The sequence below is a fragment of the Dermacentor albipictus genome, chromosome 10 (genome assembly GCF_038994185.2).
Source record: "Dermacentor albipictus isolate Rhodes 1998 colony chromosome 10, USDA_Dalb.pri_finalv2, whole genome shotgun sequence".
In the NCBI taxonomy this organism is placed as follows: Eukaryota; Metazoa; Arthropoda; class Arachnida; order Ixodida; family Ixodidae; genus Dermacentor; species Dermacentor albipictus.
This window is the reverse complement of record NC_091830.1, coordinates 28,461,529-28,479,552: the sequence shown is the minus strand read 5'-3', so window position 1 is coordinate 28,479,552 and position 18,024 is coordinate 28,461,529. Positions and strand designations below refer to the sequence as shown.

Here is an 18,024-nt window from a genome sequence, read left to right as displayed (position 1 = left end):
AGAAGTTTAATGATACGAAATGCTGAGAGGTCGGCCTGAGGTATATATCAGCTATTCGATACGTTCCCAATGAGACAAGCAGCTCGAAGTTAAAGCGCAGTTTATGCGATTTCACTAATAGTTAACTTCTTCGTATTAGTAAACGCGTGTCTGGCGCATTAATGACATGCCTCCACCAATCGCATGATGCCTCTATAGGCGAGTGCTATGGACTGCTCTCGTGTTCACGCAGTTACAGGTGGTAGTTTAGTTTAGATGAATGTAAAGATAGCGCGCTGTGTAGTCTTGCATTAAAGGAACTGCAGCACCCTCTTTAAGCATAAACAGTTCGCTTCGATGACGCAGCACTTTAACCTACAGCCACCACATGTATATTGTAAAGAAAGAAGCCAGACTTCTCGAATCTGTATAAAAGGGGGAGGTGAGCATGGGGTCCCATTTAAAATTATCCATTGGAGACATTGCAACTGCGGAACCTTCATTGTAGAGACATCTTTTGGTTTAGGCAAAAGTTGTCAATCAATAAACTCACACATCTATTTTAAACATTACCCGGGAGGGCTATTTAAGGCTGAGTGCCCAATGAAAGCATTTGACGCCCTTGCCTCCTGCTTTTTTGATGTACAAGATGCATCGAATATTTCCGTATTAAATTGCCATTCATCAACCGTATAATAAACTCAGTTTCTTTTTTTCACCCGAGGTTCGCAAAGCCCATGCGCACCATTCAGTGTCAGTTTTACATGCTTTTACCCGACAGCCTCCGTGCCCACGCGCGCGGTCGGATCTCAGAGGCCATAGAGTTTCGGCCTACCTGGTGCCATCCGGTCTCCCAAGACATCGTCGAACGAGCTTTGAAGCCGGCGTCGGAAGCGTTGCAGGAACAGGTGCAAGGCGTCCGGCACGAAGCCAACGCCCCGCCGTCGGCTTGTCCACCGGCTGCACACGTGACTGTACATGTCCACGCACGGGTGCAGGTCTTGCTCGACCACGGAACGCAGGTAGAGGGTTGCGTCCAGACACTGCTGCGACTTGCATCCCTGCGCCAACACTTTCACACTATAGCACTATCTTGAGCTGCTACAGTCTCAGAGCCTGTTGGTGGCGGTAGAAAGTGTCCTCTAATATTCACAGTGTGGGTAAGGCAGTTTGATGAATGAAGGTAATTTACTAGATTTCTCTTCTTAGTTTTACTTATGGGCTCATTAACTGACGCTCTATGAGAAATTGATTAGTATTACGCGAAGTTGTAATGTTCCATGTTTGCCTTTTTAGTGTGAATGATGCTTCTTTATTGGAGTGTTGAGCGAAATTGATTAGCACTGAATAAAAATTTATTGTGCGGCATGTTGTTCCTTAGCATGACTGACTGGTTTATTGATTGAAATACTGAGCAACATGAATTAGTTGTGTGGTTTCAATATTACATACCTTGCTTCTTAGTGTAACTGATGGTTTCGTTCATTGGAGTATTGAGCTAAATTGATTCGTACTGATTCAAGTTTTATCATTATTCATGACAGTTTCTACGATTTGGCTCCTCTGGCGCATACCTAATGCCCTTGGATTCAGTGATGGCATGGGGAAAGTAAACACGTCCGCTACAGAGATTAGAAGAGACGATAGGAGGTTTGGCGGCAGGAAATTGGGGACACTAACAGAACCGTACAAAAACAAAGTTCCAAATAGTGGTTCAGAAAGTTTGATGCTAGGAAATATCGTTTTCTTTTTATAAAGAAATCTAGGTAGGACATTAGGCAAAATAAGAACAGGAGCTTGGTGGTGCAAATCACCGCCCCCATTTCAAATTGAACGTTCATAGCATCCATCCATCCATGAAGGCATCTTGAGCTCCCTTCATGGATGCATTCATGAAGGCAGCTCCTTCTCCTTCATATGCGTCTACTCCACCACGCCAGTATTACACCACTGATTTCGTTGTATTATTGCGATGGTAAATATATAGGCACTCCATGTGAATCTTTGCCGTCTACGTCTAAGTGGAGCAAGAGCTTCCAGTCGAAGATCGTTTAGGGATACTAGAGTCAGGCTTACTGCATATTACATTTCACCGGGTATAACATCAATGCTTTGTTACGGGTGAAACTGCAATTTTTTTCTCCGATCTCGGTACGGCTGAAAGATTTATATACTAGCTAATTGGTTGGACGATTCTTTCGAGTCACACATCGCCTTGACAGTCACGGTAGTACAAATGACCATGCCTGTGAGCCGTCCCCCAACCGCTTTGCTTGATGTGTCAGCGCCAAAACCAGGATGATCAAGGCTGCGACGCCGATGACACTCGCGCTGCAGCACAGGGTCATGTTGACGACCTTGCTCTGGAAGGGAGTCATCTCGGCGTTGTATTCGGGTGCTGCGAGAGCGTATACACTGAGTCAGTTTAGGCAGACGAGGCCCTTTTTGAAAACTATATCTTCCCTCATTTCGTAGCAATAGGTTGTATAATAGATAGGGCAATGGGCAAATCCAGGCTTCTAGCTCATGAATTTTGTGGCGAAACCTTATATCTCCACCACGCCAGTATTACGCCGCTGGTTTCGCTATATTATTGCGACAGTAACTATATATAGGCACTCCAAGTGAATCTTTGCCGTCGACGTCGACGACGCCGTGAGGTTCCGTACATTTTAGGCATGCGTATGCTAAATGCCGCGTCATGCTATACGACGTACGGTATATCCTGGTTATATTGCCACACCTTTCTATGACTAAAATTGCTCATGGCATTTCTTACACTCTTGACAAAATGATTCCTAAGAAGTCGAGAACGGCAGCCCACGCACAAAGGTCACGAAGCAAACCACCGACACCGCATGCCTTCTGTCTTAGATCTCCTCAGACTTAAATATTGAAGGCGCGAAACAACAGGAGAGCCCAAACCTGAAAATGATGCAATTTTATTGGCGCGTCTGGGCTCTAACTTCGGGGATCGGCCCGGGAAAAAGGGTTGAAACACACCCCACCGACACGAAAAAGTGCCGGTGAAGTCGCTAAGAAAGACGTTAGCTTTAATTAATAAACGCAAATGAAATTGTTTGATCGCAGGATTCAAACAGAGGAGCACTAGCACAACAGCTCGTTTTTACTTAGCTTAATTTTACCTAAATTCATATTGATACTACAGCTACGATTGTTACACTTCGTGCAATATAGTCTAACATGTTTCTATCGCATTCATTGTTTCTCCCTTATGACGAAACGGTGGTCGGTGGTTGGTTTATGGTCGATAGATGGACTAAAAAAAAAAGAATACGTTCGCTCGCTCTCTAGGGCTCTCTCCCGCGTTCGTCCATTCGTCCACTCGTTCGTTCGGGCTAGTCGCTCACATTAGTAATCATCGCCGATGGTGTCTGCAAAAAAAGTTTCGTATTTCAAATGTTGCAGTTCGGTAAAATTTACCAAAATTTGATAAGTTCAGCCATCAGTTGCTTTAGAATACAGTGTGATTCATCTGTACCGAAGAAAGTTAAGTAAACCTAAGGAGGCGCCACCATCACCTGTTACATCAAGAGGGGCTGGTGCTGGAACTTAAGGCGGCGCCGTCACCGGTATTTCGTTTTTGCGTCTTTTCAAGCTTACAAGTCCTCTCTTAAGTGTAAGACTTCATTTATTTTGTTATTGCAGAAGGTTAATTTAGAAATAAAGCTGAAGCTATTCTTTAGTGTCAGTAGGGAAATGAGCTGATGCAATGACGGACGTTTATTGTTTTTCAAGTCCTTAAAATAAAGTTAATGCAGATTTTTGGAACATCGGCACCAAAAGTTAGCGACCTAAAGGAGCCTTGTGGATGTCGACTTCGGGGAAACCGATATAGGTGATTTAGAATACTTTTAAGCTGCTGGTGTGACACCAGGTACTTGTAGCGGTACTGCGGCTGTAAAACGTAGCGACGATAGATAATAAAGCAAAAACTACTGATAAAGGACTTCGCCCTACTTCATCGAGTCTTTCGTCAGAAAGTTTAGTGTCAGTGTAGCAACAGCACTATTCATTGCGCTTAGTTATGAGTGACACACTGATTCGCCGTGATCAGGTAACACAATTCAAGTTAGGTGTAAACGCCAGGAGAAAGTATCCCGCTTGAGGCCTGCGAGATCTCCAATCGACAACCGAATTCTAGAACGGCGGTGATTTAACATTCAATGCGGCAAGTCAGTTCCACGGAAATCCGCAAGCTGCGAGTAGTTTCATCAAAGAGAATAATGTTCATTGACTTGAGAGTAGCACGAAGCTACAATTGTTTCTCGTTCAGTTTATGCGATCTACCTTACCTGACATGACCCAACGTGGTATCATTTGTAAGCTTATCTTTTTTACGAAAGTTCTACCATTACACAAAAATTCGGCCGGATTTGGTGCTGTCGAGAGCCACCGTTTCGTTATATGCCACCTTGTCTCTTGATTCGAATTCGTTGGAGCAAGTGTGGGGCGTCTCAATATAGCCAAAGAATAGCGTGCCCGACACAACATCCTGAGGAATGCTTAATGGAATTTATGTATATTAAGGACTTGTTAGGATTGATGCAAGATGGCCTCCGAGACTCGATGGCGCACGGTGATGTCGGAGGCCATGAAGCAAGAATAGAGTTGTCTGCGCAGGTCGCTCGAAGGTAATCTGGCGCTAGTTTCTACAGGTGGTGTTTTAGCCAGCATAGGAATGACGGGCAATAAACGGATTTCCTTAAACTTCGTCCTGGTTTGAAATGACGGTGTGACATTGCAAACTATCATATGCAAAAACATATTGCATTGTAACTGCGAAAAATTACAATGTTTATGCAAGTACGCTTACTCTTGTGCCTTTATTGTTCTAGAAAGATGTGATTGATCGAAAATTTAGCCACATATACGCAGATATAGTGTACTAAGAGCACAAGGAATGCATCAAGCCACAAGTATGAAAAGTAAGCGAACCCATATCAACATCCGCCAATCCCGTAGTAGCTGAATGACTGGAGCGTCAATGTGGCATGTAGCAATTTAAGTAGGAAACTCTATAGATGCGATAGTGGATGCGAGCTTCTGATTATTAACTTTAATTTTCTTTAATACTGACCCCGAATATTCGTCAACGCCTACCGATGCGTGCGTTCTAATTATGAGCAAATATATTTGTTAGAGAAATTGAGGTTGTGCGCTGACTATTACCGTTTACTGGAACGGCAGTGCATTTGGCCGAGCACTGAAAATTATATGTCGAGGCTAGTGCAGTCCTGAGAATTCGTTCCAAGTGAATGCACCTTGTGAAGCCATCGGCTCTAGCTCGCAGATTTAAATTTGCGCCGTAACGTATTTTAAAAGTTGATTAGTGTAACTTCGTTAACAATTCAATTAGGCATTTTGATTTCTCATAGAAGTAACGGACGCCGCATCGATTCATTTAGATCCTACAAAGGGTTAGAATTGTACTATCTTCCACAGGCGATTTTTAAAAATTTGGTGCAGCTAAAAGAAAGCACCCTATATGTCAAGGAGCAGGTTTGTCTATGGGCAAATCTTACCGATCGAAGAGTACTGCGGCTGTTCCTCGGACAGCACTCCCATCTCTTCTTTCGGAGCGGCACTATCTTTTGGCAGCTGGTTCTCCGCCTGATCTGTAAAAGTTGCCGTTGAGTCCCCGTTATGCGTGGTATTTATTAGAGCGAACCTTGTTTGCATCTTTCCTGGGCTACGGCGCCCACCTCCGTTCCCTCACCGTATATATTTACGGGTATATATAGACAACTAGGGCGTACACGGGTTGCTACCTTGTCGAGTAGACAACCTGGGCCCCTGTGTACGTGCTTGATTCACAGCTTGCTGCGGGATGCTCTCAGGTCTACCAGAGACAGCTCGGAGTCATTGAACAGGTACGACTGGATGTGTGGTGGAACAGAAAACTTGGGCCCTAGGCGTGTGCCACCCGGTTATGTGCCGCTGGGCCCGTACTTATTCTTGGTCAATCCCCCAAACTTGATGTGCCACTGCGACAAAATGGGTCTCAAATGAATTCAGATGCATGCCCTACCTAGTGCGTACACTTTCCATAGACGTTGTTTCTTTGACAAGCATCATGCATCGTGTTCGTTCTCGTGATGCAGACAGCTAACAGCTGTAGGAGACGAGGTTGTGCTTGCGTCATCCGCTTCTGCTGCTGCCCCGCTAACTCAAATAAACTTTGCGTCATTTAGGTTCCTACACTGCAATGCATCTACACGTTTTTTATTCAGTTATTTGTATATTTACTTAGAACACTTCACTGCCTCTGCAGCAGCCTCACAGAAAACATTGGTACATTCAATTGTTTCATACAGCAGTCTTGAACCAAGAAGGCTTGGCGTTGCCGATAATAGAGGCGCAAAGGTGATTCCATGCGGCTGAAGTCTTCCACGTGAAAAACTAAAATAGACATTGATGTGGGGGAGGTCTTGCACTGGGGTTTTAACTTCATTCTCAAAAGTGATGAAATGTAGGAAGGCGATGCAGGAAGTTTGTGTTTTAGCTAGTGTTGCTGAAACACTTAGGCAACATACACAGGCGAGCAACACTTTTTAAAGAGTGTCTCAGTTGGTACATCTATTGCATGCCCTTATTTACGGCATATTTGCTCTTTACTTTGCTCTGTCGTATGGAGTCATACACATATCGTCCTGTCACAGTGTGCCGCGGCTGCATCTAAACATATCGCATAACTGCAGCGCGATATAGTATTTTATATTTTAAATGCATAAAACTTCGTCCAAACATGGACAAATTGCCACATTTTCTTACTTTGACAGTAAGCTGCGTGTTTTTACCTAAGTAATCGCAACCTACGCAAGAATTTAGATGTTCCTGATATTTTTGTCAGGTTTAGAATGGGGCTTCGACTCCAGAATTCTTGAATTAACCTTCTAAAAAAATCCTGAGCAGTTTGTCAAAGTTGATTGTGTGAAATCTGGAAACTTGTGTGTTCCCTCTTGTGTGCCTTAAGGATCAGTGCTGGGATGCCTGTTGTTTCTATCTACGAAAATGACATTGGTAAAAGTTTGGATCCAAATGTTAGGGTGAAGTCGTTTTGAGATGACTGTATCATTTATTTTGTTAACTGATCATGCTAGGAAATGCCTAATAACAGACTTCGTAACCTCACGGAACGGTGCAACAGAACAGCAATGGTGACAAGCTTCTCTAAAATAGCGTCAATGACAATAAAAACAAAAGAAAAGACATTGCTTTATTCTTATCACATCGTAGAGCGGAACGTTAAATCTGTTACCTATGTAAACTAATTAGGTTTAAGAATAAGGAATAACCTAAAATTGGACATCCATGTCGACAATATATGCGGGAAATCATTGAAAAATTACTTATTTTTCTACGTTGAACATTAAAGAAGTCTTCAACTTTCAAGCTACAGGCTTATCGCTCCCTCGTGTGCCCAGTCGTAGAGTATGCTTTCATAGTAAGAATATGGGATACACAATTTGGCAAAGAAATTGATAAAGGAGAGTGAATCGAACACCCTGGTGCACGCTTTGTATTCTCAGATTACAAAATGTCATCGGGTTCTCGCATGTTCATGCAAACTCGGGCTGAATCCATTCCACATACGCCGTATAATAACCAGGCCCAAATTTTCCGCTTGCTGTGGCATAACCAAGCTGCTTTGATAGGTGCAAAATATATTTCTCTAGCTTCACACAGGTCATCGCGTATTTTTTCATTATATCGTACTACAAGCATATTTCTCGCCTTTCCAGTCTTTCAACTTATGAGCGAAGAGTAGAATCATCTACCTGGAAGCGTGGCTCATAACATTATTCTCTATCAAAAATGTTGCGAACTAAACTCCTTTAGCTCTCACCTACTTGAGTTGCACTGCTGCGTGCAGTATTGTTTAAATAAAAAAGGAAGGCATAGGTCAAAAGTTGGCATCGATGAAAAATTTCTGAGAATGACCTGCGCATGCCCTGAAACACCAGAAAGTAGAGCCCACCAATTGTTGCTAACTCTGTAGACCACTCATCTTACCGCTGAGGTCCTGAAGAGCGCTCATCTCTCGCACCCCTGGCAGGCTCGGCGATTCCAGTGGGCGCTCAGGCTCACTCGAGGGCTCAGCATCATGCGTGACATCTAGAAATGCCAGAGAGAAGCCAAAGATGCCCCAAATGGGGATTTAATGCAAGCTGCTAACACTTGATAAAAGAACGACGCTCAATTAGACATAGTTTCCGAGCACGTACGTGTCTCTGAGGAATAACTAGCAGGAGCCTCCGATGGAGCGGCCATTCCGAATCTGCTGCTGCTTTCTTCTTCTGCGTCTTCTTACAATGAAGTGAATCTTATTGTTGGTGTCTATACCTTCGAACAAGGCGCATACCAGCTAGAGAGACTGGCTATAGAAAAAATATATGTACACGAAATGGTTAGCTATAAATATCAGGGTTTAGAAAAATAAAGTCAGAAAGAAGAATATCTTATAAATGTAAACCCTTTTCCCACTTCTCAAGTTCGCTTCTCTGCTCTGCAGATTTGCCCAGCTAATGGGGACACCGGTAGTCATTCATATGAAGACAAAGGGCTATAGATGCACACTGGTTGAGTGCACGTTTCAATCCATCCTGTGTGGCCAATCCCCTACGTGGGTACGAGCTATGTTTTGAGGCAACAAGAGCAACAGCAACAACAACATTATGGAACTTGTCTCTTTCGCATGGTTTTATCGCAAGACCCTCGTCTACATTATCCATGTAGTAGGACAATCAAACTGCGCTAGTACAGGTTTGTTGCGAAAAATGACTACACGGCAATTAGTTGGGAAAATTGTGTCACAGGAGAGTTAGCTTTACACTTATGAAAAAAGGTTCTATTACGGCACATACAACGCATTTGTTGGAATCAACGAAGTTTGAGACGTTGATAGAAACACCTCAGTTTAACGTAATGCAAAACTCGGTGCCCTTCCACTCTGTGAAGAAGGATGACCAGCGAAGCTGTGTATGTGAGTCCCTTAATGGCGAACTGCACCTCCGCCGTAGCCCGGCCTGGCATTGCACTATCTTTGGCATCGGCCCACGTATGGAGAGTGCTTAACGCCAGCGTCACTTCTGCCGCGGATCGGTCCAGCATTGCACTGTCCTCGGGATCTGCCCACGTATGGGGAGTTTTGTGTCTACACGGGGGCACGATGCTGGGGAACTAGCTCTTAACAGCGGAGAGGAGAAGAAGAAGCTCGAAGCGTGCAGACGTGCTTTGCATCGGCTCCGTGATTTCAAATTTCCCAAGCGCCCAAAATCTCCTGGTACCACCGGTATCAGCGGAATATTTGCAAACATCAAGGGGATTCAACGGAGCCGAACTTCGGTGAGCCGCAGTTTTAAGACCAACGAGAGCCCTATTCGTTCGGCCACGCCGACGGTAGGGTTAGCCCTAACGCCGAACGCTGGCGCGCGGGAGCTCGGAGAACCGCAAGCAGCCACCGTGTCTACGGTGAGCTGTGGGGGCGACCCAGCCCGGAACGCTACGATCGCGGGAAACCCAGGCATCATTGCCCACCAACCCACCGACACCGAAACCATGGAAGTTGTATCCGAGAGTCACCCGAGACCCCTGCCTGACGGGGCCTTGCCCGGGCCGTCTCCCGCCCTCTCGGAGCAGCTCCACAATCAAGAATCCCAGTGGCAAACGGTCGTTTCCCTCCATCGGAAACGCCGTCTGCAAAAACAACAATGCACTGGTGAGCAAGACCCAGTCGGGCAAACCCCGCCATCGAAAACCACACCGTTAGGGCTAGCTCTAACCCAGGCGCCAGCCGCCGCCGCGAAAGCCACGTCGCAAGCTACCTGCGAAGAGCGTGGAGCCGGAACACCTATTTCTGAAGACGCGGCTGCAAGGAGCAGGCCTCGCCGACGCGCGCCTCCACTCCCGCGCACTGACATGAAAATCATTATCCGACCGACCCCGGGCCTCATCGTTCGAAAACTACAGACCCACCAAGTGGCCAAGGCGATCGTACAAGCCACCGGAGGTGCGCCGACCTGCAAGGGGGATGACTTCATCGTCCGCCTGCGACACGGCTCGAACATCATCATCGTGAGCACCCCTCACGAGGCCACGGCGGCCACCCTCATGAAAATTATAAGCCTCACCTGTCACGGACGATCACATCCTGTGAAGGTGTATCTATCAACACCCGAGGGCCTGCTTAAAGGTGTCGTACACGGCATCGACGCAGGCACCGGCGAAGAAGAGCTTATGGCGAATCTTCGGGTCCGCACACACGGAGTCCGCATCGTGCGGGCCCGTATGCTCGGACTATCCCAGACAGCCCTACTCCACTTCGAGGGACCCCAGGTGCCTAGATTTGTATACTATTATGGAGGAGAGATGCCTTGCCGAGACTACCAGCCGACAAGGCAGTTCTGCTCCATCTGCAGAATCACCGGACACCGACCAGACGTCTGCCCCAACCCAACGGTTCGTGCGTGCAACGTTTGCAACAACATTAATCCAGACGCCAGACACACTTGTGTTCTGAAGTGCGCCCTGTGCGGAGGGCCCCATCTCAGGGCCGCAACAGGGTGCAACAATAAGCTCAAGCGCATTCCACCCAGATGGAAACCTGCCTCCACCACCACACCCAAAACCCAACGACAGCCCCGCCCGGTCACTCATTTGACCAAGGCGGCTGACCTTCGCCCGCGATGGTTCAGCTCCGAGCGGGAAGACTCCGACTTCGACTACTCGGAGTCTCCGAGCATCCACGGATCCCGGTCCAGTTCCAACCAGAGGTCCAGGTCCCGCTCCTGCTCTCGTCCCCGGTCTCACTTTCGGTCGCCCAGACGGCGATCCCGGTCGACGCCCAAACAAGGACATCAGGCAGCACCAGCGACCACGGCACTCAAAGGCAAGGGGCCCCAGCAACACCACCTAAAGACCAAGGAGACCTCGCTCAAGAGGGCTACCACCAAAGAACACGAGGTAAGCTGGGCAGCAGTAGCCTCCCCTTCGTATAAAAAACCACAGACGCCACCATCTGTAAACTTGGAACAGGAACTCGCGGCCATGCGCGCACAGATACAAACACTCGCACAAGAAAACAGACAACTCAAACAACAAGTGTTACAGCTCACACAAATACCACAAGAGATGGCTCCACACAAGGACATCCTTGACCTACAAACCCATGTCGATGCCATCCGCACCCAGATGCAAGCCTTCATGGACGCTACACGCACCCAATTGGAACAAATCACACAGACTGCAATACAACGCACAGAGGCAGCAATAAAACACATGGAAGCCACTGTAGACAGCAAGCTTAAGAACCAGCTTCACTCCATAAAACTACGTAAGACGCTACGACAGAACCTTTACAAGGCCACACCTGTAGCAGCACCGAACCAAATTGTAACATCACCGACCACAACGTCCAACAATGCCTAGACCATACAGGCAAGTCAAAGAAAACTTAGAAATTTGGCAATGGAACTGCCGTGGGTACCGGAGGAAGAAAGGGCTGCTGACACAATTTATCGCTCATTCCTCGAAGCCACCTGGGGTCATAGCCCTACAAGAGCCCGGTACCCGACCAACACTACATGGCTACGAAGAATACCACACAAGTCAAGACGACAAGTGGAAGGTAGCCACACTAGTAGACAGAAACATCACAACCATACAACACAAACCCATAGACGACGTGGACATACTACATGTACTTCTCGAAATAATATACAAAGGCAACCAGAAACGGAGCGCCTTCGTTCTCAACATTTATTGCCCCCCCAGCCAAAGGCGGGCAAACATAGGGAAACTCTTTGGGGACACTCTCCGCCTCGCTAAAGACAGTCCCCTGGTAATCATAGGCGACTTCAACGCTCAGAACACGCTGTGGGGATACCAGAGGCAGGATTGGAAAGGTCTCCAGCTACAAACACTAATTGAACAGTGTCACCTCACACTCATCACAGACCCGACCATACCGACGAGGGAAGGGAACAGCGTAACACGCGATACCACTCCCGACCTCGCCTTGATCACCCAAACCACGCGAGCCGAATGGCTCAACACACTCGAAAACCTAGGCAGCGATCACTACATATTAAACATAACACTACAGACTGGACGCCTACGCAGGCAGATCGGCACAGCTAAAATCACTGACTGGCGAAAAATCAGGGAAGCCCAAGAACAAGACGCCGACATAATCACGAACCTGGAAGACTGGTGCGACAACCTCCGTCGACATAAACAACGCCACACAAAGGAAATCGCCAGAACAGAAGAGACCCCAGAGGTGGATCCCCACTTACTACACCTGTGGGATGCCGAACGGGGCCTTACCCGCCGCTGGAAAAAACAGAAATATAACAGGAAACTGAAGACGCGCATAGCACAAATAACAGCGGAAGCAGAAGAATATGCCATGCAACTCGCCTCCGCGAACTGGTATAGATTCTGTGACTCCTTCGGTGGCACGCTGGACACGGCCAAGACGTGGCACATCCTCAAAGCCATCCTGGACCCCACCAAAACCAAAGGAGAAGGACACAGGGCTCTGGAACGGTTACTACACACCTACCCAGGTCGCCAACAAGACCTCATCGATGCCATCAAGACCAAGTGCTATGGAGATCCCACTCCCACACAAGCATGTAGAACACCCTACACCGGACAACCCAACCCGCTAATGGACGAACCTACTACCGAAAACGAAATGAGAGCGGTCATCGCAGCCACCACCCGTAACACAGCGGCGGGCACGGACCAGATCACGAATTCGATGATCAGAAACCTGAGCGACAGGTCTATCTCCGCGCTCACGGCCTTTGTCAACCAACACTGGGAACAAGGTACGGTGCCGGCGATGTGGAAACACGCACGAATAATCATGATCCCCAAACCGGGCAAGACATTGGCAATTGAAAACCTAAGGCCCATATGGCTCACGTCCTGCCTCGGCAAGGTGTACGAAAAAGTTATAAACGCAAGACTACAGAAACACTTGGAAGATAAACACCTGCCGGACACCATGTTCGGTTTCCGCGCAGGCCTGTCCACACAAGATGTGCTACTCCAAATCAAGGAAGAAGTCCTCAGTAACGTTTCCCGCAGCGGCGAACACGTCCTCCTAGCAATCGACATCAAAGGGGCTTTCGACAACGTCAGCCACCAAGGGATCCTAGAAGGGCTGGCCAACACCAACTGCGGCGAGCGAACGTACAAGTATGTTCAGAGCTTCCTGAGCCACCGCACGGCGGAGCTGAAGATGGGAGAGATCCAGACTCCAGTGTACCACCCTCCCAACAAGGGCACACCACAAGGTGCTGTCATCTCTCCCACGCTGTTCAACGTCGCCATGATCGGTCTCGCAAACAAACTGCAGAACGTAGCAGGTCTTCGGCACGCAATCTACGCAGATGACATAACACTCTGGACCAGAACAGGGTCCCTCGCTGAAAAAGAAGAACGGCTGCAAACTGCAGCAAATATCATCCAGGAATACGTCAGCCAACGGGGACTACAATGCTCCCCCGAGAAATCTGAGCTCCTACGAGTCTGGCGAGGCCGGGGTAACCACACAGTCCCCACAGACCCAACAAGAAGACTCGAGGTACGCCTCAACGGGGGCCTCATACCAGAGAAGCCATTGCTGAGGGTGCTGGGCATGTGGCTGCAATCTAACCAGCGGGCCACACACACCCTTACACTCCTCAAAACCAGTGTCAAGGCGATATCACGCATGATCTCCCGCGTAACATCTAAGAACAGAGGCATGAAGGAAAGCGACACCCTGCGACTGGTCAGTAGCCTGGTGGTGAGCAGAATCACATACAGCCTGCCTTACTACCACCTCACACAGTCCGAGACGAAGCAGGCCGACACACTTTTAAGGATGGCTTTGAAGACCGCTCTCCGCCTGCCGATGAGTACATCGACTGAAAAATTATTGGCGCTAGGGTTGCACAACACCCTCAGCGAACTGGCAGAATCCCATTACGTCTCGCAACAACAGAGACTTGCGCGGACTCGCACGGGCCGGCAGGTCCTACAAACCTTGGGGTTCGCAGAAATAACAACACGAACCCAAGAAACCTGTTACATACCTCGTCACGTTCAGGACAGGTTTCATGTTGCCCCGATACCGCGCAACATGGACGCTAGCCTACACTCCGGCAGGAGGAGAGCAAGGGCCCAGTACATGGAGAAAGTGTTCAGATTCAATACCACGGCCCGTTTTACGGACGCTGCCATGTATGGCACGAACAACAAGGGCGCAGTTGCGGTGGCATGCGACTACCGAGCCCACGTTACCTCCGCTGCGTCGACCCGCCCCTGCACGATTACGGAAGCCGAGGAGCTGGCCATCGCGTTAGCCATCCGCGAGGGCCTACACGCAAACCAACCACTGACGATCCTCACGGATTCCCAGCGGGCCTGCCGCAACTTCCTACAGGGAAGAATTGGAAGACCTGCTGCACAAGTCCTAGCCGAAATACTCAAGGAGGACCCTGAGGACTTCACCATCCAAACCATCATCTGGATACCGGGCCACACAGGCATCACGGGCAACCTGCAGGCCGACAGAGCAGCTCGGGGATTTGTACATAACCGAGCACTCAACACGCCGGCTGCAGAAGACCTGGACCCTGTCGACCTCGAGTATTCAGCAATCGTCAACTACCACAGAGGGCGTCGTCTGCTATATCCACCACCCCATCGAAATCTAAACACAGAGGATGCCGCTGCCTGGCGTAGGCTCCAGACAGGCACTTACACGAACTTGCACATATTACATAGGATACACCCCACAGCCTACAGGGACGAATGCCCATGGTGTGGGGCCACACCAACCCTATACCACATTACGTGGGAGTGCGCACTACACAACATGGAACACCCAGACACGAACACCACCAGGGAGCAATGGGAGGCACTGCTGTCCAGCTCGGCCCTCGACGACCAGCTCAAGCTGATAAAGAGAGCTGAGAAGATGGCAAAAGCCAGCGGAGCCCTGGACTAAGGGCCCCGACCATTAGCTGTTTTTCTTTTATTATTATTTTAATAAAGTTTATCTATCTATCTATCTCTTAACAGCTTCGCTGTAAAATTGGTTGCATCTGTATTTCCTAATTATTGAAGACGACGAATGCGGGAACAGTGGCACGAGCGCGTTCGCGTGGTAGCGCCGAGGGTTGCCAACGAACCAGCTGTGGAAGAAGACGACGACGCTGGAGCCAATCGTGATGATGATAGTTTTGTCTTAACACACGGACACGATACTGAGGGAACTAGTTCTTAACAAATATATCAATATATCAAAACGTTTATTTAAAAGAAAAAAAAATGCAGAAAGCGAGTGGGTGGAGCCCCTAGTCCAGGGCCCCACTGGCTTGAGCGGTCCGCCGTGCTTGGTCGAGAAGCGCTAGTTGCATCTCCCGATCCTCGCTGGCGAGCCAAGTCTCCCACTGCTCCCTTCCGGAAAGTTTGCCGGCTATTTTTGGTGTATTAATTTTGGGTGGCCTGTTCTGGCAGTCCCACGTAATGTGGGCGAGAGTTGGCCGGCCTCCGCACCAAGGACAGCGAGCGCTGTACAGCGTTGGGTGAATGGAATTTTTCAAATAAAGGTTTGGAAATGTGTACGTCTGTATTCGGCGCCAGTCATAAGAGTCCTGCCTGGATAGGTCAGGGTGTGGTGGACTGTACTTTCTTCGCTCGCGCCGCTGGTGCTCAAGGATTTCTCGTGGTAAAAAGGGGTTTTCGTCAGAGTGGTCGGCCGCTCGGTTGACAAAAGCACGAGCTGCGCCGTCGGCTCTCTCATTGCCCTCGAGTCCTGCGTGACCCGGGCACCAGACGATCATGTGTTTCTGCGTTAGGTTGGATCCTAATAGGTGAGTGGTGCTGTGTGGTAGCCTACCGGTGAGGAATAGTCTACATGCGACTTGGGAATCTGTAAGAGTTATCGACGATTGTCCCAGAGCGTCCTTAGTTTTAATAGCTAGCGCGATGGCTGAAGCTTTTGCGGTATTCGCAGATGCAACTCTAGCCGTGGCGCAAGTCACAAGCCCTTGATTTGCAGCCGCTCCTACCACTGCGAGGGCGTATTTGTCAGCACCACATCGAGCGACATCTGTGTAGACTGTATCCGGGTCAGCTACGCTGCAAGAAGTGCAGACGTGATCCGGGAAATTTCCCTTTATTTCCGAATGGCCGGATAGAACTCTTCCCGTTATTCTTCCATCGCACAAGGTTCCTGTCATTTGGCTTCTCAGTAACAGGTGTGTAACTGTTCACTCTCTGCAGTCCCTTTTGGAAGATAACGAATACGTGTCGCCCCGGCGAGACTTAGAGACGCTAATACTCTGACCATATGACCTACGTGACCTATGTGACCGCGAGTTGCACTGTCTCCGGGGTCCACCCACTTTACTCGGTGACAACATGACCAGTCAGACGCGCCAATCCTTGTTGAGCGAATTAGTTGGAAAGAAATAAAGTAATCGATGAAATATGTGTTAGGAAAGGAAGCTTCGCATGAACTAAGTATGAGCTTCAAGGCGGTTAGTTGTGGCAGTACGATGTTTAGATTGCGTTTGTAGGTTCCGTAGGCGTAATTCTGCAAAGAACAGAGCTGGCCATCCGCACAACATTATAGGGGTGGATGTCCCTAGAGTGGGGACATCCGTATGCCCCAACTCATTAAGTCCTTCCCAGCTGTTACTACTCTTTTTCTCTGAAGAGTCAAGAAAGGGTTCATGAATTAGGAAGAAATCTCACCAGTGTCTAAAAAACTCGTCATCGTCATTATCAACCACCATCTCCAAGTCAGATCTCTCATTGAAAGAAAAAATACGCTTCACCTGAGCCTGGGAACAGACGGCTACATAAGATAATTGTTAGCTTTACAATGCCCTGGTGCTGAGCTGTTCAGCAAGACACGGTCATCAAAGTCTCGCAAGGCTCGCAAAGAAAGCTTCCTTGTAAAACCACGGCAGAGACGGCTCTCCTAGCAACATAACCCCTTGGATGCTTCTGTAATTGCCCTGTCGCTTGGACCAAACTGCTCCCTCTGACGTGACAGGCATTGACCCGTTTGACCTTGGGTAATATGATCTAACTACAGGTAATCTATGGCACAACCTCCTCGAGTAGAATTCAGAATGGTTCCGTTCTTTACTGAAACGAAAAGGAACACCTTATTTACCTGACAATCTCATATTTAGGCGAAACAGGACCGTCCAAACCGGGAACGCTTATATCATGTAGTACAATCGGCAATAGTTAAACAGAACGTCAAGGGACCAGGTAAAGAGGTGTTATTTAAAAGGAGTTACATTTAGCTTATATTTGAAACGGACAGATACTTTATTGTCAGGAGATGTTAGGGTGAGGCAAGTTGACTGTACATATTGAATAATTGCAGCGTGTTACTGGGAAATGAGGTGGAAGATGCAAAGGGCGCAGACGGCATGGGACAAGGGCGACTTCGTTAGTGTCGTCTGCATCCACTAATCTCATTTCACCAGTATTTTGTCGCCATCATTCAACTTTATTGTCAACAGCAGATATATACAGCAGTTCTGCTAGCAAAGCTTCTTCTTGCAATGTTTCTACTTGCGCAGAGACGCTTCACTATAGCTGGCAGCATGAAACATAACTGCGAAAAGAAAGAATCATTCAAGTCACAGGATAGCTGTTTCAGTGAAGCAACCGTTATCGAAGCAATCACAACCCTCGTCGCCTCCAGCATGAACGCATTGTGCTGGTGACTGCGTGCCACCATCTGAAACGCAAAGAAAACTCACAGTTCCCCGACATTGTCAGCACAAAGAAACCACAGTTAACCACAACCACCGTAGAGCTAAGCTATAACCAGGGTAGTGTTTCTAACCACGGCGCAAACAAAAGCGAGCAAACGCACACCTTGGCCACAACTTCGAGAACTGGTGAAAAAACAACCCACAAAGGAAAGGTGCAAACAGCGCCGCTGATATTTGCTGCACAGCTTCATTTTGGGCAATATATTGAGCTCCGTTT

The 18,024-nt window shown here is 48.2% G+C and overlaps 1 protein-coding gene across 4 annotated transcripts in view; it reads right to left on the bottom strand.

Annotated features, from left to right (window-relative positions):
- LOC139051068 (uncharacterized) overlaps nt 1–18,024 on the bottom strand; it is a 38,524-nt gene that overhangs the window by 7,242 nt on the left and 13,258 nt on the right. For all 4 annotated transcript variants that reach the window (XM_070528136.1, XM_070528137.1, XM_070528134.1 and 1 more), the window contains 4 exons: nt 8,017–8,118; nt 5,526–5,618; nt 2,226–2,377; nt 815–1,040 (listed from right to left, as the gene is read on the bottom strand). In XM_070528136.1, coding sequence (XP_070384237.1) covers nt 815–1,040; nt 2,226–2,377; nt 5,526–5,618; nt 8,017–8,118 — 573 coding nt within the window. The remainder of the gene's footprint in view (nt 1–814; nt 1,041–2,225; nt 2,378–5,525; nt 5,619–8,016; nt 8,119–18,024) is intronic.